At 37.4% G+C, this 25,847-nt stretch overlaps 1 protein-coding gene and 1 long non-coding RNA gene across 7 annotated transcripts in view; one reads left to right on the top strand and one right to left on the bottom strand.

Annotated features, from left to right (window-relative positions):
- Positions 1-17,784, bottom strand: part of ZFPM2 (zinc finger protein, FOG family member 2) — a 439,542-nt gene extending 421,758 nt beyond the window's left edge. For 2 of the 6 annotated variants that reach the window (XM_074943962.1, XM_074943960.1), the window contains exon 1: positions 16,678-16,915. In XM_074943962.1, coding sequence (XP_074800063.1) covers positions 16,678-16,717 — 40 coding nt within the window. In that variant the 5' untranslated portion in view covers positions 16,718-16,915. Of the gene's footprint in view, positions 1-15,881; positions 16,029-16,677; positions 16,916-17,580 lie in introns of those variants that run through there. The other 4 variants (XM_074943961.1, XM_074943956.1, XM_074943958.1 and 1 more) reach the window with 4 other exon arrangements.
- LOC141982164 (uncharacterized) overlaps positions 17,308-25,847 on the top strand; it is a 60,981-nt gene continuing 52,441 nt past the window's right edge. The window contains exon 1 of the long non-coding RNA XR_012637978.1: positions 17,308-17,363. This is a non-coding gene — a long non-coding RNA (uncharacterized LOC141982164). The remainder of the gene's footprint in view (positions 17,364-25,847) is intronic.

The following is a 25,847-nucleotide window of genomic DNA, read 5'->3' on the forward strand; positions in this document are numbered from 1 at the left end:
CCTTTGCAAGTCACCTTTCAAGAAAAATGGGTACAGCTCAAGTATCACTTGTTATTAGTTGTCAAAGGAGATTCCCTTCACCAACAGCTGGCCCTACAAAATTCAGGTGAATTACCACTAGTAATAAAACACTAAGGGTGAAATCCTGGCCTTTACAAGTGCAAGTTTCGCCACTGAAAATATTTTTGTAAGAAAAGGATGTGATAAAAGACTTAGAAAAATTAAACCCAGTGTACATCTTACATTATACAACTAAACAGAAATTATAAAATAGGGTCCCAATCCTTGAAGGGAAACATAGGGCTTCGGTTTCTGTATCCACTGTAGCAGGCCATTTTCACACCACATGTGGTGCACAAGCAGGCTAACCATGAAGGAGTGGCCACTCCAGTGTTTACACCTTACCCAATATTCACTCGCTGCTTGCTATTGCCTGTGCAGCAAAACAAATGAGGATGTTGGTGACGTTAATGCTGCAGGCCTAATAACCTGTCCTTAATGGTCTTGCAGCACAGTGTTTTGTCCAAAAGTTAAAGGTTTATATTTTCCTGGTTTTGGCTGTCCTCTATTACAATTATATGGTCCAAAGGACAGAGATCTCGCTTTCTTAATAAAGCACCATTTTCACCAGCAAGAAAATATCAGTAATATACCAAAAATAGCTGTTAAGGTCAGTAAATATATAGTACTATGGGTTGCCTCTACAGTAATTGGGAATGGGATCCAGAAGACCTGGATCCTATTCCCAACTCTGCCACTGGGCTCCTGGGTGACCTTGAGCAAGTCACTTACCCTCTCTGTGCCTCTGTTTCCCCATCTGCAACAGGATAGCTAGCGAGCTCCTTTGTAAAGGGGCTTTTTGATCCACTTCAGGAAATGTGCTGTATGAGAGCTAAGTATCATTGTTATTATTAACCAAATACTAAGGGGAAAACACACACACACACCCATGACCACACAAATTTCACACCAAAAGCTAACCAGAACAAAGAAAACAAAAACCAAACTCCATGTATACATACTGGGATGGTGATTGCTCCATAGGCAGAGGATATATAACCCTCCCACTGATGTTTAAAACAAAAAAGAAAAATAAATAAACAAACAGAAGTGGCCTTGAAAGAGTAAAGGATCACATCACTACTGTATGTAATATAACTTGTAAAATTTTCACAGACTTTGGGACATATGCTCCTCTCACTGTGTGGGGACATACACATACAGCACGTCCTTTCATTTAGTGTGCAGAGTTCCACCACCCCGTACAACAGGGAGCTATGAAGAAACATATGATCAGAATAAGGTATGTACCAAAATAATAATTACCAACAGTATAATGCACTACATTACAAATGTATGATTTTGTATCATGTACAATACTTTACCATTGAGTATGCTTAAAATTACTATAGCGAATAGTTGGCAGTAGTGAGACAAACTGGAGATCAGTTAAACAATCCGCATATTTGGCAAATATATAAAGTATTGTTTTACATGGATTGTAGAATACTGAAAACAGAAGCTCCTCAAACCCTTCTGGCCAGAGCCCTGGAACTGAGAAAATTAATCAAATGAAAGGGAAGGACACTGTAGATGACTGCAACCTTTGCTAATACCACTTTGAACACAACTGAAATGACTTTCTGTACAAGGGTCAAAAGAAAGTTGAATGTGAAATCTGCTAAGGCACCAATAAATATGGTTAATATCTTTTTCTCCTTGTGCAATTTTAGATTTGGGGTCCAAACATAATGCCGTTTCTTGTTAGAGAGAGAAAAGGAAAAGTATTAAGATATCCTAGAATTTCCTACATCCATTGACCTCCTATTCTCTCTCTCTCTATCTCTCTCTCTCTCCCGTCTCCATTACTTTTTCTCTCTGTGAGGGGATCAAATGGCCAGTGATTTGTTCAGGCATTCCTACTGTTTAATAGTGTTTAAATCATCCAGTTATGAAACCTAAAATTACCTCGTAACTTAAGTCACCAAATATACTTTATAGCTCACAAACTGAATAGCTCAAAATACTCAATCCACAGGCTAAAATTTGTTTGCACAAATGACTAGCAAAGTCATAACCCCCAGGACCTATTTGTGTCTAATTCACAGACAAAAAAATAGGCTACATTTCTTGAAAAAATTAATCAGTGAATAATTCGACCAGCTCTCATGAAAGCCATCTGCTGTGTGAGAACTCAGCTCCTATAAACACATTTTATTTTAATTAAACTCTAAACTTCATTTTTCAAGAGGTTCAGAGCAAATGTCATCATTTATTTCTTTGTACAACTTTCCCCTCATGCCAATTCTATTTCATCTCTGTGTCCGTTCCTTTTAAAGTTAATTCAAAGAAAATCAAAATGCTTCAGTTGTAGTCATGCTATGTATCATTTCTATGAGCAAAAAGGTGTATAGTGATATTAATAAATTAAGGCCTTCATTCTTCTATTACATGGATGGTGTCTCTGCGGGTTTACATTTTTACTCCCAACACTGCTTTCAACTCCAACATACAATTTAAGCCAGTTATAGAGAAGAAATTATTGGATCTATTTCAAGGATATAGCATCCTTTATACAGTATAAAAAAGAGCAACATATTTGGCACAGGGCCAAATGTCTTAACAAAAAGAAAATCTGACTGGATATAATAGTCTGGATAAAAATATGACAGGCATCTTAAAATCACTCAATATGTAAAATATCTGATATGTATGAAAGATTAACTGTTTCTGGCCCATCAGTTCAAAATTTCAGAAAAACCTAGAAGAGATAATCTTCTCTTTGTATGACAGAAACTAAAATAGCACAACACTGAAATTTAAGAGACAGACTATTTCCAAGACCAAACTCCACATCATTTAGAAGAAGGTTAATAAAACAGACATCGCATATGTTGAAAATACAGAGCTACCATTGTGGAAGGCAACATCCCTCTACTTGTGATCTTACTTTAAAATAAGAGCCTGAGCTACCGTGAAGTACATCGGTAGGTGTTTTAGTAGTGAAAGAGAGAAACTTACTAACTACAGATGGGCTATTTTGACCAGACATTAAAATCCAAGAGATATAATTCTTTTACAACAAATATTTGAGTTTTTGTGAAAGAGAGAAGGATCACATTGTGGCTAACCGTAAGAATGGGCATCAAAACATCTGATTTCTATTCCTACCTGCGCCATAGATTAGTTGTGTTGCCTTGATTATAACATTTATAGCCATAGTTTCAATTGACTTCAATGGGAGCTAGAACCTCTTAAAATAAGGCCCCAAGAATCTAATTATGGGCATCCAGAAACCAAAGCACTCAAAATTATAGATCACTTTAAAAAAAACTAGACCTAAAGTTTCCCCATTTATATCTATATCTTCTATAACTATATTGACAGATTGTCTATCAATCTATCTGTCTATTCTAAACCCCAAAATGATCTCTAACATTATCTATTATAAGGATGCACCAGAAACTGGTGGTAATTCAAGAATGTTTATGAAAAGTTCTTAAGTCTATTTAGGAACCATGATTTGTTTGCCTTTCAATATGAGAATGATAATAAAAGTGAAGACTAAAGAAATATGCCAAATAGTGCCATCTGCACAGTGGTCTTTTTGCAATGTGAACATCTGTCCATTGGGAACTGGATAGAGGCCACCAAATTGACTGTAAAACATTTTTCAATGTTACTGTTTTAATAAATAAATATTTTAATAGTAAATGGGTGCTTAGTTAGCAGCAGTTATCTTGAAAAACTGAGATAACACCCCTAAATATTAACACAATTCAATGCATACATAAGTCAGCACCATAAAGGACAGAAAATACTTTGGAAAAGTCCAGGACCACTTGTGCAAATATAAAATAGTGCTCAGTTAAAAATAAAAACTAAGACAAAACTGAATTTAAGCCATGTATTTGAAATATTCTAATGGTACCAGAAATGACTATGCATTCTTGCAAGAAATTTTTGAAAGTGCACAAATGGGTTTTAATTTCCCAAAAATGGTGAACAAAGGGTCTGATTCCTTTATTACACCAGTTTTACAGTGGTGTAATGCCACTGACTTCAGTAGAATTAATCTTAATTTACACCAGTGTAAGTGAGAACAGAGTAAGACCCCAAATATTCAGTGTTTGTTTCATCCTTTGTTCTACATTGCAGGAGTTATTATACCTCCCAAGAGAATTTTGTGATTGATAATCACTCTTAGGGGAAAAAAAATCTCCCAAAAACTTTGTGTCACAAATATTCTTTACCTGAACTCCAATGTTCTTCTTTCTTGACAGTGAAAACTTCCAATGTAACAGTCAAAGAACGTCAAACTGAATGTCAGTCTAATCAGTCCAGCTATAACATCCCCAACGTACACTCCCACTTAAATGAGATTTCCTAAGCTGTAAGACTAATCATAAAATTACACAGTCTAGTTGGTCTAAGTAGCTGATTGTTACTTTCCATTTATAAGAATGCTGATCTTGATTATTTTGGCTGCATGACTTTTTTTTTTAACTCACCAACCCTGATTTTCCTCTGTGTATAATTAGATGGCTCTCAATTACACACCCTAGGGGTGTACAATTCTAAAACAGGCAAAGTAAGGCAGGGCACTCTCCCTGGTCAGATATGAAAAACATGCTTTCAAGAAAGAAAAAAAAGTCCCTCAATAAGATTTATGAAGTATATAATTATTTTTGAAATAATTAAAGAAAAAAATATATTTACAACAGCAACTGATTTACTGTATGACAGTCTAATTACTTTATTGTACAACATATTTTTTCAGATAAACATACTTATGAACCTGTACCATACCTGCAAGTGTGTATGGTCTGTAACAATTTGCTTCTGACCGCCACTCGTAATGCTGCTGTAGGAGCACACCAGAACAGTGTACAAAAATCCACAGAAACCCAGATGCTAATGTGATCTGTCATGCTCTTGACAAAAATGGAGGATGCTCTTACACACTACTATAGTCTTGCCTAAAACCTGTGCTCACACATTTCTGTAAGTCCTGAACTTTAGTTTTTCAATCATGCCTCCAACATATACTTCAACTCCTGTGCAAAAGATCCATGATAACGTTGTGAAATTCCTGCACAAGCCTTTTTTTAAAAAAAAATGAATCGGGTCCCTACAGATTAAACAGTAAGGAAACAACCTTTCTTGAAGTATAACTAATCACAGTTCAAATGACCACCAGTTCACTTACAATGATCACTTATTATGGTAGCACCCCACGTTATACTACGGGTTCTTTCATATTGCATTCCAGTTACACTATCAGCAGTACAGCACCTTGCAGAATTCATCTTACTGATATTTAGCCAGCAGCATTAGCTGAGACCCAACTGTCCTTTGGAGATCTGACCCTTAAAACTCAAAGAAAAGCAATACATCATAAAGGATTTCAAGAGAGTATCAAACAGTCCAAAATCTAAATTCAAATCCAAGCTGTCCCGATTCCAACTGTGAGAGAGTGGTACACATTTTCATGGTTTACACTGGGAAAACCTTTAATTTTGAAAGTTAAGATTTTCATTTTTCCAGTTGTGCCTATTACACCTTGATTGTTAATTGTAATGTGTTCTGAGTAGAAATGATATATTTAGCCTATGAAATTCACAGTTTTTAGTGCTGCAGTAAAGTATCAATGATAGTGTTCCCTGGTTAATTCACAGAAACTACATTTTACAGAATTTTACTTTTTTAATTAAAATTTAAAAAGTGTACTATAGTAATTAACTTTGTTATCTTGTCAAAGATATATAGTACATAATAGTCCATTGAACATGGGTAAGTGTATCAAAAGCTAAGACCCAGGTTTTTTCTATATTACGTTATATTCCTTTACTGTACTTATATAAGAGAATTTCCTTTATTGCAGCCCCAGTGCTAGATATAAAGTACGGAGCATTCTCTACCAGAAAGCTTATAAGCTATATAACTAACTTGAGTTGTAAGTAAATATTAAAATTTTAAAAATTATATTTTTTTTACTGTAAATTCACTTTTTTAGTAAGTTTAGGGGATTTTGTTCGCCGTCTTCCCCCATTCTTTTTTCCTGAACTGGCATTGACCAGATTATTTCATCTTTCAATGGACCATGAAAAGTTAAGTCACAGAACTAAAGAACATAATCCAATGCCCCACCTTTTGGGAGCCCAGCCTGGCCTGACACTACACAGAAACCGACCTTTTTGTCCTTCAGACTTGCCTAGTAGGCCCCATCTTCTATCGCAAAAGCCAAATCATCTGATCCCAAACTAACTGTCAACCGCTTGTGATGGTGGGGAAGCCAGACATCAATCAATCAGTTTTTATCAGAGGCGCTCTTCGTTTTTCTGTTGTGCTCATCTTATCATCTGACCCAGTTGTAGCCCTGACTTCAGAAGCTTAAGCAACTTGATGACAAAATATGCGCCTGTTTGTCCAAGATGCACATTGTTAAAGAGTGGACTTATATTTTTAGCAACCAACTAATATATTTTCAAAATAACTCTCAAATATCTGAGGCTTTTCTCAATACTCAAATTGGTCAGTGCTCACTGAAATTCCATATCTATTTTGGAACAACTATCAAAGAGAGCTTTCTAAATAAAAAATAAAAGTTTAATAAAAAATTAAGTCTTGTTTGTAAATTAAAGTTATTTTCAAATCAAGAGCCTGATCCTGTAACCCTTACCTTACTCTCTTGAATAATCTATCCTTATTCATATAAACAATTCCATTCAAATAGGACTGCTATGTGAATAAAGGTTATTCACATGAGTAAGAGCACACAAAACACCACAACAAACTGCTGTAATAAGCATTCAGAGTGTCTCAACTAAAATAAAATGGATGAAGGGGCCAAAGTACAGTTAACTGAAAAAATGTTCATAATATCAATATAATTTAGAGTTTTCAAAATAAATGTATTCCAGTTGCCAAGAAAAATTGGAAGTTTATTTCTCTATATTTGTTAGCTGAATATTTTGATGGAGGAGGAGAGGAGGAGAAGGGGGGAAGTTGCTTTTTCAAATCATTTGTAGTTTTGGATTTATCCAGTGCCAAAGGGAATTTTCACTTGACCTCAATGGGTATAGGATCAGGACCTTGTTTGATAGATAGATCAATTTTAGGTGCCTCACTGTCTTTGTGAAATGCTGTAGAAAGTACCTTTGTACCCATATGACCTAGTTTAAGTACCCCAAAATGATTCAGCGTAGCAATCTGCATAGCTGCTTAATATAAAGCCTGAATCAAAAGTTTGGAAATAAACATTAAAAACTAGGACTCAATACATCCGAAAGAATATTCACATTTTCACACGAAGCTAAAGATCTGCAAAGTGAGTACACTTTTTTTGATGCTATTACATTAATATAAACATTAATCTTTAAACTTTGTTTTTCCCTCCCCTCCAGTGAAACGGTAGTCAAATATAAAGTAGTAGGGTCCTCAATCTGAACTCATTTACAAAGGTGTAAATCAGGAGTAACTCCATTGAAGCCAGTAGAGTTACACCACCATAAGTGACATTAAAATCACTCCCTAGAAAATTTCCTCTCTGCCTAAATAAACATCTCCATGCATTTTACAGAAAGTATTTATGAGTTTATTGAATTTCAAAAAAATATTCTTTACAATAAATACTTGTCAAGATTTCTTCCATTATACTTTGGCCTAAAAGGTATACAGTACTGTACGCTATAATTCATTCTACTCTCGTTAAAATTTGCATTTCTATAATAAATGCAAATATGCTCTTAAAAGGCAATATAAAATTTCTCCATATAATTTTGTCACATAAAAAGCATACCTCAGCTTTGAAAAATAAAGGCTGTAAAACATGACACTTGTGACAGAAGAAGCAAATCTGTGCCATGAAAATCATTTGTGTACAATGGAAAGCACTTTCTTAAAGCAAGGTCCTCATTGTGTTCAATGGAATTTTGTAAGCATCAAACTCTGAACTTCTTAGTATATATCACTGCATGTGTTTTTAGGCCCCAATCCTGAAAACACTTATGTAGTATAATGTTCATTGTAGTCAATAGGACTATTCATGTTCATGAAGTTAAGAACATACGTAAGAGTCTGCAAGATCTGTTCTTTAAGGTTTATAATTAGAATAATACTGTCAATTTCAGAAAAGGTTAGACATAGCGGAAACCAAAATAAATAACTTAGAAAATAATGCAGTATTTTATTACATTGCATTGGTTTTTTGTGTTTTGTTTTGAGGTAAAAAGACTGAGTACACTAAAATCAGCCTTTGACACATAGTTATATCAGCTAATCACAGACTGAAAGCTGCAAGTCTAGTTGTCTGGTAGTACAAAGTAACATCACTCTAACTCATTTCTGTGATCAGGTTTCAGAGTAGCAGCCGTGTTAGTCTGTATCCGCAAAAAGGAAAAGGAGTCATGTGGCACCTTAGAGTGCAGCAAATAATGTTTGAGAAGAATTTATGAAGAAAAAGTTCAAATAACTCATTGTTAATCTGGTGTGAGTCTAGATATTCCATTACTAGTTGTATTCACATTGGAGATATATTAATTTAATGTTCCCTTATTTTATAAGAGGAAGTTCTATAAAACTATCAACTGGTAATTCAATAATATGAAAGTTTGGGGCCACACTCTACCTTTATTTACACACTTGCAATGATGGGATTACTTGGGTGTAATTAAAGATAGAATATGTCCCAAAATATTTTTGTTCTTGACTAATTACATAAACACAAAAGACACAGCAACTTTCAAATGCAAAGCTGTGTACAGGATTTCTAATAAAGATACACTCTCCCTACTTCTGCATATTTAGAAATGCTATATGACTCTTCAGAATAAAAGATGCCAATGGTAAGAAAGGATGGCAACCTGTGTAACCTTCACTCTCAACATGGAAAGTCTGGACCAACTGCAAAGTAAGGAGAAAATGGATCCATAACCACAACAGAGTTCATTCAACATATCTAACATGAAGATAGGAGGGGCGTTTTTCTGCTGATTTTTAAAATTGTTTAACTTATTAAAAAAAATCCTCTTTTTTGTAAATATCCCTACACCAAATAGAGTAGTTCAAAGCACTGTACATATAAATCAAGATTACATATTGTATGTTTACTTTACAATAGACTAAATCCCTTACAAGGAAACATCTACTGTGACAACCATCCGAATTGTTACTAATGTATGATGGAATTACCCTTTCAAAACTAAATAATTAATGAGAACTGTCAATACCAAGAAGTGATTCCTTTTATAGTGTAAGCATTATGCTAGTGTTTTTTTCACAAGAACTCGTCTTTCCTACTGCATGTGTATTAAAGTAGCCTGAGTATATTTTGGGGTTCCCAAATGAGCATATTATAGATTGGCAGCTTCACTCTTTGATATGACATGGAAACTTTATTTTCCTGCAGGTGAGGAATAACAAAATTAGAAAAATTCTATCTGCTGAATGACTTGGTAATTATAGCACTGACACCTTGAATCTATGCTTAAAATACATGTATTAAAACATTATGGACAGTATACACCTGAATACACATACACATTTAAGAATAATTAGTATAGAAAGTGTGTTTATACTTCAAACAAGACTACATATATTAGGATTTTCATGTCTTTAAAACTGCCCAGCATATAATTATATATATTCAAAATTCTCAAATCTGATGCCTTAGATAAAGACCATTTGAAAGTGATCTATTAACATTGTATGGTGTATAACAAATAATAGTAGTAATATTTTGTCATTACAGCCTCATGAAATATTTTATCAGTGCATCAGTCTCCAAGGATAACTATAATTGATTAGGCTGTAGTATTCAGATTGCCCCTGATTTTTGTTTGCTTGTCATTATTTCAGGAGTATACAGCAATGAAATCAACCCTCGTAGTCTTCTCTGCCATTTTTTTGTTTGTTTGTTTTAATCTCTTAACAGGGAATAAATAAGATATATCCCCATCCCACACATTCCTGAGCTAACTCTATACTGATCTCTGTATAAGTGGAGGAATCCCTGACTGTGGGATCACATGCAAGAAGTAATATTGCCATGTAAATGCAATACAATTATCATACTTTCATTTAAAATATGTTCGTCAAATGCACAAATTATTGAGCTTTAAATAATCCTGACTACACAATTCTCCTTCTCTACCTTTGTGTCATCTCAAAAAGACAATCTGGCAGTAATGGTATGACACCCTCTCAGACAAGCCTTTGGGTATTAATATTTAAATCTTACCTATCCCTTGTGATTGGAATTCAGCCTCTATTCACAACAAAAACTAAATCAATGTTCTTAGAGTTCAAACTAGATCCCTAAACAGTTTGCCACTCTCCATGCACAGATAAGATAAACTTTCTTTGACCCAAGAGATGAAGTTGCCATGACGATCAGAGAGTCCACTTTCTATATTGATATTTTGCTGATGTAACAACAAATAGAACCAGATCCTAGGGCTGATAATGGTGATTAATTAATACTAATATTGATCCCTACAAGCAAGAGACAAGGCTATTAACTTGAAGCCTGAAAAGTCAATTGTTACCTGTGGCAGAGATACTAGTGGCTGATTTTGAAACATAATAAACAAATACGCTGTCTTTATGCTAATACCTTTAAAGAGCTATGTCTCTTTCTTGAGCACAAGTAATCCCACATTCAAACCCACCAATTTAATTGGATATTTTCACCCATATCCAAAACAAATAATAAACTTCAACAATTACAATATTAATTATTCAGAGTGTTATATACTGATACCTTTAATGTGACCTATAAAAAAAAACTTTCCTTCAAGACTACAGTGTAAGACTTTTCTTGCTAAAGCAGTTCCAAACAGAAAATCCAAACAGACTATATTTTTCAGAAGGTAGCATATAAAGGTTATAAGATTTTACGTTACAAGTTTCTATGTACATTTTTCAAGAGGGGGACCTGTTTGTTTTCTCAGTTGAATAGGGAAAAATAATAAAAATATGGTGAAAGCCACCAGTGTGGAACAGAAGTCCTTCTAGGAAGACCTATCCAAACCAAAGAGCAATACTGGCATCGCCCATTTTTAAAAGAATAGGCTCTATTTGTATTAACTGCAACTATGTATTTGTTTTACAGTAATTCCACTTAACTTTAATTTGAGGTGTAAACCCAATTTGAGCTCCCCATCAGAAAACTTCCATATCTAAGTTTTTCCTTTTCAAAACAAGAAACAAAAAATTCTTCATTTAAAAGAATCAAGCCTTTTTCTTTTAAAACACAATACACTGAGTTTCCTCATTAGCAAGCTATCTTTGTACTATTGATAAAGTACACTTTATGTTTAATGGAAAATAATTGGTACTACTGATGAATGGCGTGCTTTCCTCCTCACTTCATTACACAGAATTCTGCATGAATCTTAGCATTAGCTTTTACACATCTAACAAAAGTATGAATTAGTAGAGATGAAAAATTAGGAGCAAATTATCTAATTGCATTACTTTCTCTCACTGCTGAATTATATAACATTTATGTCTTCAATATATGACTGCAAACCTATATTCTGTTTTAACATATGCTGTACATATCTTGCAACATAAAGATCAATTGTTTGCAAGGAACTGGTACTCAGTCTTACAAAAACTAAGTATCACCATGATCGTTTCATACTCAAAAGATTTAGGCAGCTGCTTACCTAGAGCTCTGCTTTAATTGAATCGAAACATCTGAAGCGCCTTTAAGGTACTACAGAGTGATTTAAAGGAGAGTACAAAGTTAAACTCTGTCATTAAATTTTAAAAAGTCTATTTTTTAAAGTGGTGAGGCTTGTAATACATTTTTTACCATCCTACTTTTAGCCAGTGAGCCCCTTAAAAATGTTCATGTTATATTTTATTTTACTTTGCAATTTTATTCAAAAAGAGACTTTCACTTCTGAGTTCCACTTCTAAACTCAGATGCTTACATATAAGCCTACTGGATCTGAACAACGCTGGTGTATTTGTGTCTGTATTACTGTCTCTATTTAAAAACTTAGAAAACTCAACTGAATGATTTATGAACCTCTAATCAGTAGCTTTTTCTGCACATTTCCAAAGAGATAAACAAAATAAAACATTTTAGTTTTCTCATACGTAGTCTGCTTCTGAAAAATCAACTAAAGCTGTATAATTATCCATTTTCATAAATAAATACTATTGCATGCATTGTTGTTTTGATTTCTAAACACTTCAAAACATAAACTATGTAAATGGTGTATTTTATTTTGCATTACAATATTGCAGATTTAATTCTGTAAATGTTTAACTTCAGAACTACACTAGTCATTACTTTCTCCAAAAGGCAAATAAAAAGATATGTCACAAATATAAAACTTTGATAATATATCTGCTATGGGAAATGTAATTTTAAAGCAACATTTTTAAACAGAGGGCAGTCCTTCTACTTGCTGCTTTAAAACAACAATTTCCCTAAGATCAAAAGACAATCAATGGTTTTGTTTTAGAGAGGGAAACTTGTTTGAGCATATGGCAGGTGAAATATGCAAGAAATATTTAACTTAGCGTTGTGAAAAAGCCATCAATATACTAAAACACAGATTCTCTCTCATTTTTACTTTGCTAATGGTCTTAGTAACTAATGATATAATGGAAATTTTCATTGGATACCTGAAATATGTAGTACAGTATAAAAAAAAACCAGACACAAGACAGTATAGAAAAGAACTGTGTCTCTTGTTAATGCTATACAATCCACATTAGGTTAAAATTAAAGATAATGATATTTTAAACAATACTATCATCCACATTATAAAAGAAGGGTTAATTTTAAACCAACATTTAAAAAAAAATCATAGTATGTATGGTGGGAAACAGTGCAATAAAGCAGGGGGAGAACTTAAAACAATCAAATGTCAGTGTTTTCTCCTTATAATTTTCATACATTGCATAAAGTATATGAAATAGCTTGGAATAAGACCTCAAATGCTGTACAGACAATTTCTTCATTGTAAATCAATTCAAACTTCTTCAGGAAAGCCTGATATGGTGAATTGCTAACCACACTTCTCCTGACAAGAAGCATTTTACTTTCAAAACGTTTATGTAACATATTTAATTTTGAACTTGACTGTTCATGAGAATTCTTTTTCTTCCTAACCCAGGTTTCATAAACACTTTGCCATATTTCCCCACAATCTGATTGTACCTAACAATCTTCATGCTATACTAAACAGATTACAAACCAAACCAAAAGTTGTATGAGAAACTATTCCATTAATATCTCAGAGAAGACTGTCTTTGTAAAACATTACAATACAGCTAATGAAAAAGTCCTTTAAGAATTTTATTCAACTATTTAGGTAACAGAGCTTCATTTGAAAAAAATGTTTCAACCTACACCGCTCCCCCAATCCATAAACCACTGTACTTAAGTGTGACTGAAGTTGGGGACAAACAGGTCAGTAAACACATTACTAGACCACAGTCAACTGCATGAAGAACAAGAAAATAACAATAAAACTGCACACACAACACATTTGCTAATCATAAAGAAATGCATTAGTAAAAAAATCATCATTTCTGTCATAAATTTTGCAGCACAGCCACAGAATGGAGAACAATCTGGGCAATTTATTGGCATATTGGCAGGAGGTGATAAGGCTAAAAACAACAACAGCTAGCAGCTGGTGCAGTGAGATGGGCTGATAACATTGATATGGGGCTCCCATACAAAACACCTCCTATCCTATCAGTGCTTTTTATCAAACTAGTATTACAATAATAGCTTATGAGAGAGGGGTTTTTTAGGGGAGGGGAGAAAAATATAGGCCTGGAAAGGAAAAAAATCTGAATTTTTGGGACAAAACATGGGGGTAAAATACATAATTTATCACAGTATTATCAGGAAACCCAGGCAGTCTAATCAAGGAGCACTGAGTGACTATTTTTTGCCTTATCATCCAAAGTGGTGGAAACGGAGAAGGAATTATCAGGCTTCTGCAGATTGCTGGGCTGGAATTTTAATGGTAATAATCGGGTTTCTGATGGTATATCTTCTCCGCTTATCTTTCCCATTATCTCCCCTTATCTGGCCAGTCATCAGAGCAAATTAATGGTGCTCTTTCAGCGTCGCCTTTTTATCGCTGCCCAGAGAAGCACCCAAGGGGAAAGAATAAGCAAAATATTAAAATACTGCATAAATCACAATTTTAGATAGCATGGAACTGTGTGCAGTAAAAGAAAAAAAACTGTGCCCAACAACCTTTTTGTCCTTTAAATTGACTGTCTTCAGAGTTTCTAGTGTAAGCTGACTTTTTGCTTTTCACAGAGCTTCTAAATTGTGCATACTTTATCAGCAAAATGTAGAGTTTTATTGTAAATTGAAGAGTTTTCAAACTTAAAAGTGGTGGTCTAGACTTGTCACTAGTAATTCCATTATTTTTACTGACAACTCTTATGGTCAGCATTTTCAACTCCAATTTTTGTGTTCCAATATCAGCAAAAGAAAAGTTAATTTCAAAATATTACATCTAAAATACTATATTGCTTGGTTTAAATAATAAAATCTCAAAGAACACATTTTAATAAAGTATGCTTCTTATCAGAATAAACTTCTCAAAGTCTGAGAAAACATCAGTTATGGTTGGTCAAATACTAATAGATATCTCTGTACAGGACACTGCCTGATTGGCTTGAACAAAAATTACTTTAAAACTAGCTAAGGAACACACAACCCCAAAAGCCATCAGCTGGAAGTGCTATGAACATAATATGTCCTCCAATTCTGATGACCTTGTTTCACTTCTCCTGACAATGTAAATTTACAGTCTAATTCGCATGATAACTTGCATGGAAAAATGAAGTTCTTAAAAATCAGATTATGCACACAAATGTACAATGTAATCTACCCATTTTCACATATACGCTAAGTGTGTTTATATTTATTCTTATATATTTATATACATTCATGTACACGCAAACCATTATATGTCACTTATGAACAAACCAAAAGCATTTGGGTTAACATTTAATGCCATATAGGGAAGCCATAAAAATGCTTTGTGACCTATATCAGAAGTACATAATCCTCAATTTGTATCCAAGCATTTACCTGCCATTATGAAATCGACATTACAAATATTAACATAGTTAATTGGGAATATAAAGTATGCAAAAAATAGAATCAGACAGTCTTTGCGCCATACAATCAATAATGTTGATCATTTATTAATAATCAAGACACTAGTCATGCACAACAAAGTCTTTCCAACTAATAACTTTCATAATCATATCCCATATCAGATACAGTTCTAAAATATTAATTACACTAATAGATTAATGCATATTAGATAATAAATGTATAGGTTTAAAAGCAAACAACATGTTTACTTAAGAATATCAAAACCCAAAGTAATTAAAAAGTTCCTTGAAAAATGAAGGATTTCAAATGCTTTACAGAAAACGTAAAAGTTGCAATCATTTAGTATTATATACTAACTTTAGTAAACTTAAAACTTAATCAGGAACATGCTAGTATTTTATTTTCCATATTAAAAGACAGTTAAAAAGTAATTTCTACTAAGCAGGGATGTTCTACCAACACAATCCAAACGTTTTAGAGACCAATCTTTTTTCAACCTGCAACTCATTTTCTTGTTTGCTAAACCAGTTCATCAATTCAAAAAATCCACCAGAACTGAGCTATTCATAAGCATTTTGGAGTCAGAAATCAAGGAGAAAAATGCTATTAAAAGATCCTCTCCAAGTCACATGATGGTTAGTTTTAAAGTAGTTCTAGGACAGAGACACCAATGAAGTTGTATCAGCTCAGTGGTGCTGATTTTAAAACAAAATGGTTTATTATATCTGTTTTGAAACGCCCTTACACTTCTTTGAGTACCGACCGTTAGGATTGTTCGGTTGAACAATCTGAAGCACAGAAAAGTTTACGAAGTTGAGATCACAGCTCATGTCACTGATGTGTGTCCCAGGCAGGAAAAGTGAACTATGGATACTATTAGGAAGAAGATTTTTGACTACGACCCACCAATACACCTGGTTTCTAACCAAAACAAAAACATTTCCCCTTCAAAACTGTTGCACTTCCGAAACCAACAAAGGCGATTATCTGCAAATGGTTTAGATGCAAACCAAATCCTCCAGGGAGGTGCAGAGCAAACCTAAGCGGCGGGACGAAGAGAACCGAAAGATGACTACATCAGCACTGCCCAGAGACGGGTAGTATCGAGTTGTGCAGCTCAGAGGAGCCTTTCCCTGGTGCTCCCTTTGCTGGAACTTTTCTTCCACGCACTTTCTGTTTCTTTACGATGCTCCCGTATTTCGGCAGCCTAAGCCTGGCATGGATTCCCCAGCCACCCCCCAGCTGTACTTGATCCCTCGCATACTTATTTGGCCTCCTAAATTAGCTCAACTTTAAACTACAGAAGTGGTTTGGTTTCCAGACGGAGTGAGGGAGTTTTAAGGGAGAGGGGGAGGCAGCCACAGCGCCAAAGGAGTAGGTGCTCAGTAGTGAGGAAGCTGCTCGGTCTGCATCAAAGGAGCTTTTCTTTCATCCCTGCCCTTGTCTCTCTACCCTCAAGCCTCTTTGGCAAAGTTTAACCCTTCAGCCCATACCCGGGACTCTCCCAAGAAGGACAGAAATAAAAGTCTGTCAGAGGGAGCCCCCCTCAGGAAACTCACGTTTGATCTGCCTGGGTTTGCTCTGTTTCCTTCGGGACATGCTGCCGCTGCTCCTGCCGGGCTCCAGGTGCGGGAGGCGAGGGCTGCGGGCTGGGGGGGACAGATCAGTCGGCGGGGCTCATGAAGGAGCCGCTGGACGCCTCGCGAGGCACAGTCAAATGAGAGGGGAGAGGGCGAGCGAGTGGCAGGGAACGAGGGGCAGAGGGAGCTCGGGCGAGTGAGAGGCAGCGAGGATGAGGGGAGCGAGGGGGGGGAGGAGGAGGAGGAGGGAGGCAGGGGGTGGGGGAAGCAGGGAGGGAGGGGAGCGCTCGCGCTCGCTCTCCCCGCCGTGGCTGTGCGGATGCCGCCGTTGTCGCTCGCGGAGCCGCGCTCGGCTCAGACTGACGGGCTGCGGGAGGTGGCCGGGGAGGAGGGGGCGAGGGAGGGGCTTTCCACGGCTGGGGGAAGGCGCGGGGGGGGGGAGTTTGTCCGTCCGGGTTGACGGACACTGGCGGCTTCCACAGACAGGTCCGCCTGCAAACAGCAGCCTCCGGGGCGCGGGCGGCTGCGGCGGGAGGCTTCAATTGTGGGAGCTGCTCTCTGCCCTCCGCAGGGGAAGGAGCCGGCTCCCTTCGCCCCCCTCCCCCACCCCAACTTCACTCAGCTAGGGAACACGCGAGCCAGGCACCGAGCCCCTGCAAGCTGAGGTGAGACCAGCCACGCGCTGTTCCCGCGGACCACAAGCGCCCGCTGTGCTTTGGGGACCGGTTCAGTCCCCCCCGCCCCCGCCCCGCCGCGCGCGCAGAACACTTCACTTCGGCTAAGGCCTCGTTGGCCCGGGCGCCCCGGGGGCTGGGTTGAATCGGATGCTCCACGGGTTGGGCGCTGGGGGCTGGCGTTTCCTGGACAGTGCGTGTGCCTCACCTGGGGCTTTCCAGGGGGAAGCTGGAGCCAGGCATTCCCCTGCACGTATCTCCAGGGGCACGGTGTAGGTGCGTGCATGGGTAGGCATTCATGAAAGAAGAAAAAGCACTTGGTGGCTGGCTGGTCCACCAAGCGGTAATCAATTACTGATGGGCCCTGAACAGACTGCATCAGATCCTGCCCACAGGTACACGGGTGTTAGAGCTGCTCAACCTCGTTGTTGGGAGGAGTCTAGCACATTTTCGCAGTTCTTGAATTACCTACAACCAGGGCCTGTTTTTCAACAAATTTGTTCATTATTCACAATTGTTCACCTGATCGTTTCAACAAGCAAATTTTAGCCTGTGATTCATTCTGAAGTTTGTATATTTGCTCTGTGGTAATAATTATTTGCATGTCTGATTGATCACTTAGATGATATTGTTTCTGTTCTCTAATTGGACAATCTCTGTTTATAAAAGAAAAGTCCCCATTCACTACTTATCCGTGAACATGCATGATTGATCAACATATGCATTGTGTAAATAATAAAAAGTTTTTCAAAGTGGTTCAATTTCTGTTACAAATACACTAGTGAATATTTGTGCATTTTAGTTTTGATAGTGCTGTCTGTAAATAGTCTTGCAAATAAAAACTTGCACAAGTAAATGCTCATGAAGATGTGAAGAGAAAGAGTCATGCATATCAATTAAGTGAATCGGAGTTTTAAATACAAACTCCACATATTCTTACTTGCCCAGTTCTATTTTGGAATTCTTCCACTGTCAGTCATGTTATTCTGGATTTACATCAGTTCATAAATGGCAAAATCTGCTTTAACATTTCTTTTGAATGATTTAGATGAATATATACAATGAAGGGGTTTATTACCAGTATTCCTCAATTATGTGAACAATTTGATTAGGGTACATGATTTCCCTCCCTATTTTCATCTCTTGTGAGCATTGTTAAGGTGTTACTAATAAGTGTTTTTGCCCTACTTAAAGTGAGCATGGCATCCAACATCCGTAGTTCCATTTGCTGGTCCCCTTGAGATGTAGAGTCTTTGTGTAATAATTATAAGTAGTCATACCATTTTGCAGGCAGTAACATAAGCTATGTTTCAGAGGCAACGGCCAACTGGAATGCTCACTAACCTTTAACTCAAACTGTACTACAAGTTAAGCCTCTGCAGTTTCCACGATATGCTATGCATCCGATGAAGTGAGCTGTAGCTCACGAAAGCTCATGCTCAAATAAACTGGTTAGTCTCTAAGGTGCCACAAGTACTCCTTTTCTTTTTTCTTTTTATGAATACAGACTAACACGGCTGTTACTCTGAAACTTACCTAGGATAGTTCCCTATTGTTCAGTATAGTAAGATTTTCACCACAATCAGATCCAGACATAGGATGTTGAACAAGAAGCAGTTATTGAGTAGGAATGGGCAAATTACTCATGGATTTAGTGAACACTCTACTACTCTTATTCTGCATACTTATTTTTTTAATTAGACAACTGTTAGATAAATTAACATGGTAAAGTTGCTTGTCCACTAACAAATGTGCTTTAATGAGTGTTCATTTCTCAGCTTAGATTTACATTTTTAAAGGGACCTAAAGTAATTAGGGGCCCACTTACTAAATGAGACTTGGGCTCCCTATCACTTAGGCACTTTTGAACATTTCAGCCCTATTCCCCAGTCAAAACTGGTTGGTCAAAGAGAGCAATGAATGTTTTTTGTGTTGTTCGCTGCTGTACCCTACCATCTGTTTATTCAGATCAGAAGAGAGACAAGGTTGGGAGTAATAGCTTTTATTGGGCCAACTTCTGTTGGTGAAAGAGACAAGCTTTTGAGCTAATCAGAGCTCTTCAAGTCCAGGAAAGGTAGACAGATTATACACACACACTTTTAGATCCATAAATCTTGAAATACAAGAAACTGAGATTAAGTAGTGTTTTCATAAGCTGGACATTATACAGATTGGATCTTGTAATGAGTAATTCTGTCACTATCATTTTTAAATTGCATGGTGTAAGACAGTTATTTCGTAGATGATACAGGTGTGAAAATAGACAACACAGAGCAGTGCTGGAAATGTACATCACAAATAAGTATTTATTCCAGGGAAGATGTGATTCCATTACTCTGCTGCATTGGGGGTCTCAGCCCAGATCCCAGTGCATTGAGAGGCATATTTAAAATAACCACCGCTGTTATGAGGGTGACCAGATGTCCCGATTTTATAGGGACAGTCCCAACATTCAGGGCTTTGTCTTATATAGGAGCCTATTACCATTCACCCCCATCCTGATTTTTCACACTTGCTATCTGGTCACCCTATCTATATATACACGCTATATGGAGTACCCTACACAACAGGGTTATTCATATTCTGTCCCTTGCTTTCTCAAATGTTTAAGAAGAAATGTGATTTCAGTTTCATACTCTCTATTTCCAACCCACTGGTCTGCCCAAAACTGAACAAATAAAGATGTATTATTTCAGTGGCTATTTAGAGACTAGCATTTGACCACTTAAATCAGTATTATGATTAATCAGAGCATTACATTTTAAAAATATATTTACAGTGAAGAATAAAGGTTTTTGGTAAAAGTTAAAAATTAGTTTGCAAAATAAAAAGAAAAAAGTACATTTGTTGTTTAGAAATGTAATTAACGCAGTATATTAACAAAATTATGTCCCTAATATCCTCCAGAATCTACACTCATGCAGCACATAAGAAGATTTCCTAGTTTCTCTGCCACAGAGAATGATATAGCAGTCATTGAGAGACAAGGTAAGGTGAGTGGCACAGAGATGCTCTATTCACTGCTGGGTGGGCACCTTCTTCTGGCTGCATCTGGGGATTAGTTCTGCCAGGCCAATGCGCCTTCCTGCAGTTGCACTCTGTGTCTCACTGTCTCTGGGCTCGACTGCTCCCGCTTCATAGCGTGGCCCTCTGGTCAGGTCACTGTAGTCCTCCCCTTCCAGGTAAGGTGACCATATTTCCCAAAGGGAAAATGGGACACCGTGTGGTGCTAGCCCAAGTGCACACCCGCCCGCCCCCCCCACGTGGGGCTGGTTGGAGCTGCTTGTCCAAGCTCCCCCCATCCCTCCGTGGGACTGGCATTGCTGCTCATCTGAGCCCTGCCCGCCCCCTGCAAAAGGCTGGGGCTGACATCACTGCTCAGTTGATCCTTGCCTACCGCCCATGGCAGAGCTGGCATCGCTGTTCCTCCCCTACCTTCCATACCCCACTTTTTTTTTTTTTTAAACACAAAGGTGGGCATTTCTCCCATTTGCTCTTGGAGTTACAAGCACTTTGGAGGAGAAAATTAGAATTCAAAATGATCTTGACAAACTGGAGAAGTGGTCTGAAATAAATAGAATGAAATTCAATAAGGAGTAATGCAAAGTACCACACTTAAAAATAATCAGTTGCAGAAATTCAAAATGGGAAATGACTGCCTAGGAAGGAGTAGTGCAGAAACGGATCTGGGGGTTATAATGGATCACAAACTAAATAGGAGTCAACAACATAATACTGTTGGAAAAAAATAGACATAATTATGGGAAGTATTAGCAGGAGTGTTGTAAGCAAGATTACAAGTAGTAATTCTTTCACTCTACTCAGCAATGATAAGACGTAAACTGGTGTATACTATCCAGTTCCGGGCACCACACTTTGGGAAAGATGTGGACAAATTGGAGAAAGTCCAGAGGAGAGCAACAAAAATTGCTAAAGGTTTAGACAACATTACCTATGAGGAAAGACTGAAAAAAAAAACCCCTGCAATAAACTAGGTTTGTTTAGGCTGGAGAAAAGACGACTGAAGGGGACATGATTACAGTCTTCAAGTAAAAGGTTGTCATAAAGAAGAGGGTGATACATTGTTCTTCTTAACAACTGAGGACAGGACAAGATGTAATGAGCTTAAATTGCAGCAAGGGAGATTTAGGTTACACATTAGGAAAATCTTTCTAGCTATACGGGCGGTTAAACACTGGAACAGATTACCTAGGGAGGGTGTGGAATCTCCATTATTGGAAGTTTATCAGAATGGGTTAGACAAACACCTGACAGGAATGGTCTCTAGATAATACTTAGTCCTGCCTCAGTGCAGGGGACTGAATTAGATAACCTATTGAGGTCCCTTCCAGTCCTATATTTCTATGATTCAAATGTGATGTCACCCACAGTAGATAATACAAATCTTTATAATATCATCCACTTCCTTTCATACATAACTCTGATGATAGTTAACACTGTAAACAATAAAATCGTTATTAAGATTGAAAAGGAGTACTTGTGGCACCTTTCGTGAGCTCACAAAAGCTTATGCTCAAATAAATTGGTTAGTCTCTAAGGTGCCACAAGTACTCCTTTTCTTTTTGCGAATACAGACTAACAGGGCTGCTACTCTGAAACCTGTTATTAAGATTGAGTGAACATTCCTTTAAGACAAATAGGGGTAGTTCACACCTCTCCCAGCTGTTTCAGACTATCTGAAATCAATTTATACTTGTTTCAGTTGTTTGCTTGTAATCCTTTCTATCTTTATTCTTTATACTTGGTATCACTTAATTCTATGTCATTTTGTTAAATAAATTTGTTTTACTATTATTGTAAACCAATTCAGTGCTATGATTGAAATAAGTGTTTGTCCAACCCTAGCTAATGAGCTGCAGTGTATTGTCTCTTTAAAGGAGCAGCAACTTCTGTGACTGTAGGGAGGCTAGACACTGCAGGGAGATGACCCTGGGGAACTCAGGAGTTGGGGTTCACTGTTTGTTACCTTCAAGGCAACATTTGGTCTGGCAGCATCCTGAAGAGTTTGCTGGCAAGGCAGACAAGCTGGCATATCATGCAGTTGTCACACAGCCCAGCAATAGCAAAACTCTCACTTGCTGAGGCAGGTAACACAGTAACTCACAATTCTGGGAATCTAAGTAGATTGTCCCACAGGCAGATGATTTGGGGGAAATTCAGGATTGGGAAGGTTTTGGGGTCACTGCAAAGAATAACTGGGCAGTGGAAACCAGGATGTGATCTGCATGCTTATAGGCTGGCTGTTGATGTCAGGACTGTGAGCCACAGCAGCATAACATTTAAGGCACCAAGAGTTGCAGGGCAGGTGGTGACAACCCCTTATTGTCTGGGTTGAACCCCAAAGTGTCACAGTAAGTCACTGCATTTCTCTTCATTCTGCAACCCCATCCTCCACAGGAATGTATGTACAATCCTTATTGTTACTCTACAATCGATGCTGCTAGGAAAGCACCTTTGTATAGGATTATGATGTTAAGAAACAACGAAAGCGTAGAGAGCAGCAAATACAGAGTGCTGGCAGGTGAGGGAAAGAGTTTATGTCCACACTTCCTGACAGTACATTCATTCACTATGATGTAATCAAGCATAAAGGTGACTAAAATATCATCTTCTCTACACTTCCTCCACCTATTCCAGTTTAACTGGCATATAGCACCCCCTTCTGGGTAATATGCAGTTTCTGTACCATCTCAAACAGCCAGTTTAGGTGTGTACATTCAGTCACATCCATTTGCTGTTTATGTCCAGATTTGGCAAAGCAGGTTACATTGTAATACTGATCTCTCAACAGCCTATACAGAAACATGACAGAGAATAAAAAATTTAAGAGACCTGGCAACATGTATGATTTTCCCACAGTAGACACAGCTGTAACTCCAGTGGGGCTGCCAGCAGTCTACTGTGGCTTTATAAGCCCATCCTTTGGGTTTATAAACTCCTTTTTTTTTCTCTGCTGTCATTAGCACAGCATGTGATGCTCTTCTTGCATGGCTGCATAACAATCGCTGGTTCACGTTGGTAAATGATCTGTGGTTGTGCATTAGCTGTATGGTTACACCATGCAAATGAGGCTCTGTCCACCCATAATGCATGCACCAGTACTGTACACATCTTATTTATTCAGAAATGGCTTTTAGTTTTACCAAAAATATAAACCACAAACAAGCAACAAACAAAACTTCACAAAATCCTTGATGGCTACACCAGTACATCCTCACAACTTCTCCTCAGTGAATTCAAGTACCTCTCACTTGCACATCTGCATTTTCCTCTAGATAAGGTACACATTCTTCTCATTTCACATGCAATTCTTCAGTTATGTCATTATTTTTATAAATGAGATAGATGAACATATGAAGCAATTCCTAACATGTCAACACACCTGTCTTTCAGCAGTGGGATTCAAGAGGTTTTCTACCTTCAAAGAAGCAGTCTCTTTGCATAAACTAAGGTAACTGCAATCCAGTTTTTAAAGACTTTGTACTCCAATATACTGAAGAAAAATCAAGTAGCAAATGTAGCTCAGATTCAACTGGTAATTTATAATTCCACATAATTTCTGTAAATGTAACATTTGACCTCATATTTCTAAAGTTATGCTATTACGAAAAAATGTGTCAAATTATAATCCTGATTCCTACACCACAATACATATCAGTCCAACAAACCACATTTGAAAACATATGCAGGAGTCCAACATGTTTTGTATAATTTGAATTGCTATAATTTCAGTAGAGTCTAGGATGAGGCCTCTGTCTTATTCTCAGTATAATTTACCTCAAATGTCCATCTGTGTGAAATGCTCAAGTAGCATAGGAAAATCCAAGTAACAACTCAAAAAGTTTCAGACTAGAGAGAAAATTTTCAAAAATGCCTCAGTGACTTTAGATTCTAAATCCCATTGTCAAAACTGACAGGCACTTAGCCAGCTATCTAGGTCATTTTTGACAATGGGAGTTAGGTTCTAAAGTCAGAGGCATTTTTGAAATTTTTTCTCTAGATGAAAACAGGATGCACGTTTTAATACTGAAATAGCTATAACATGACTTAGTGGTCTAGGCAAGTAAGAATTAAAATATGAAATGGAAAGAAATCTCAGTTGTTGATCGCTTTCCAGATTAACCCACTTTATATTTGGAAGGTTTACCTTTGCACCCCTTCAAATTCCCAACAAACACTATTTGGCAATTCCCATAATGGGACCCAAAGAGCCAAATTCTCCATTGCCCTGAACTCTACAATAGTGAAAATGACCACAAAGTGAGTGTAAAGTGGTTTTAAAGTCTTATAAAACCACAGTAGTTCACATTTACACCCACATTGCCATCACTTCATGTTGGTGTAAATGACTACATAAGGTGTAGGGTAATGAAAATTTTGGTCCTCAATTTTAGTTCCAGATGGAAGAAAGGTGGGCTCATTCTGATAAAACACTGATTGGTTTACATGCTTTTACTCAAACTTTATTGTATATTAATATTGTTATTGACACTCTGGAATACCAGACACTTTGCCTATTTTACATATGAATGTAGGAAGATGGGTCTGATCCAGACTGGCAATTCCTAAGATCCATCTAGCCCAGAATCCTGTCTATGACAGTGGCCAGTACTATGTGCTTCAGAGGAAAGTGTAAAAGTCCCATAGTAAATTGATGCTGGATAAGATGCCCTTCACATTAGGTATCATTCTAATTTCTAATAACTGGAGATTGTTTTAAACCCAGAAGCATGAGGTTTAATATCCCTTCCAAAATTTTATGATCATTAATTTCACACTGAAACTGCGAATCTGACCCAATATCTGTATTTCTAGTACTGTGCTGCTTGTTAAACAGAGGACCACATTACTCATTTGCTTAACTTCATTGACTTTAATCAGGGTTCCACAGGTGTAACAACAAAATTTTCTCCATTGACTTTGCTTTTTCAAGTTTTTGGTATATTGGATAGTTTTCATGGTCATCTCAGTGGGATGCTCTGGGATTTTAGTGATCTTCAAGCAAAGTATACAGGGCTGTCATTAGGATTTATGGGGCCCTATGCAGTATTATTAAACTGGTGCCCCTATGCTCCACTGAAGGCTGTTCCCAGCCTGCACTGCTGACCCCAGTGCGTCAAGGAGGCACAACCACAACCCCTGCCCAGAAGCTGTCCCCCATTGCTGACACACACTGAGCTTCGTATGCAGCAGATGCTGCAGCAGTGGCTCAAGGCAGGCTTCATGCTGTCACATGGGGGCTGCATTTTGCCAGAGCCCACGGCCCTCCTGCAGCCCCCTAGTCACTCCTGGCTCACCACGAGCATTTTGACAGGAAGTACCAAGCAGTAACAACAACAACACAAGTGTGTGTGTGCACGTGTGTGTGCATGACAGAGTGAATGTGTGTATGAGAGAGAGAGAGAGAGAGTGAGAAAGAGAGAATCTGTATTGGGGGACTGCGACTCGTGAGAG

Source organism: Natator depressus, chromosome 2 (assembly GCF_965152275.1).
Source record: "Natator depressus isolate rNatDep1 chromosome 2, rNatDep2.hap1, whole genome shotgun sequence".
Classification (NCBI taxonomy): Eukaryota; Metazoa; Chordata; order Testudines; family Cheloniidae; genus Natator; species Natator depressus.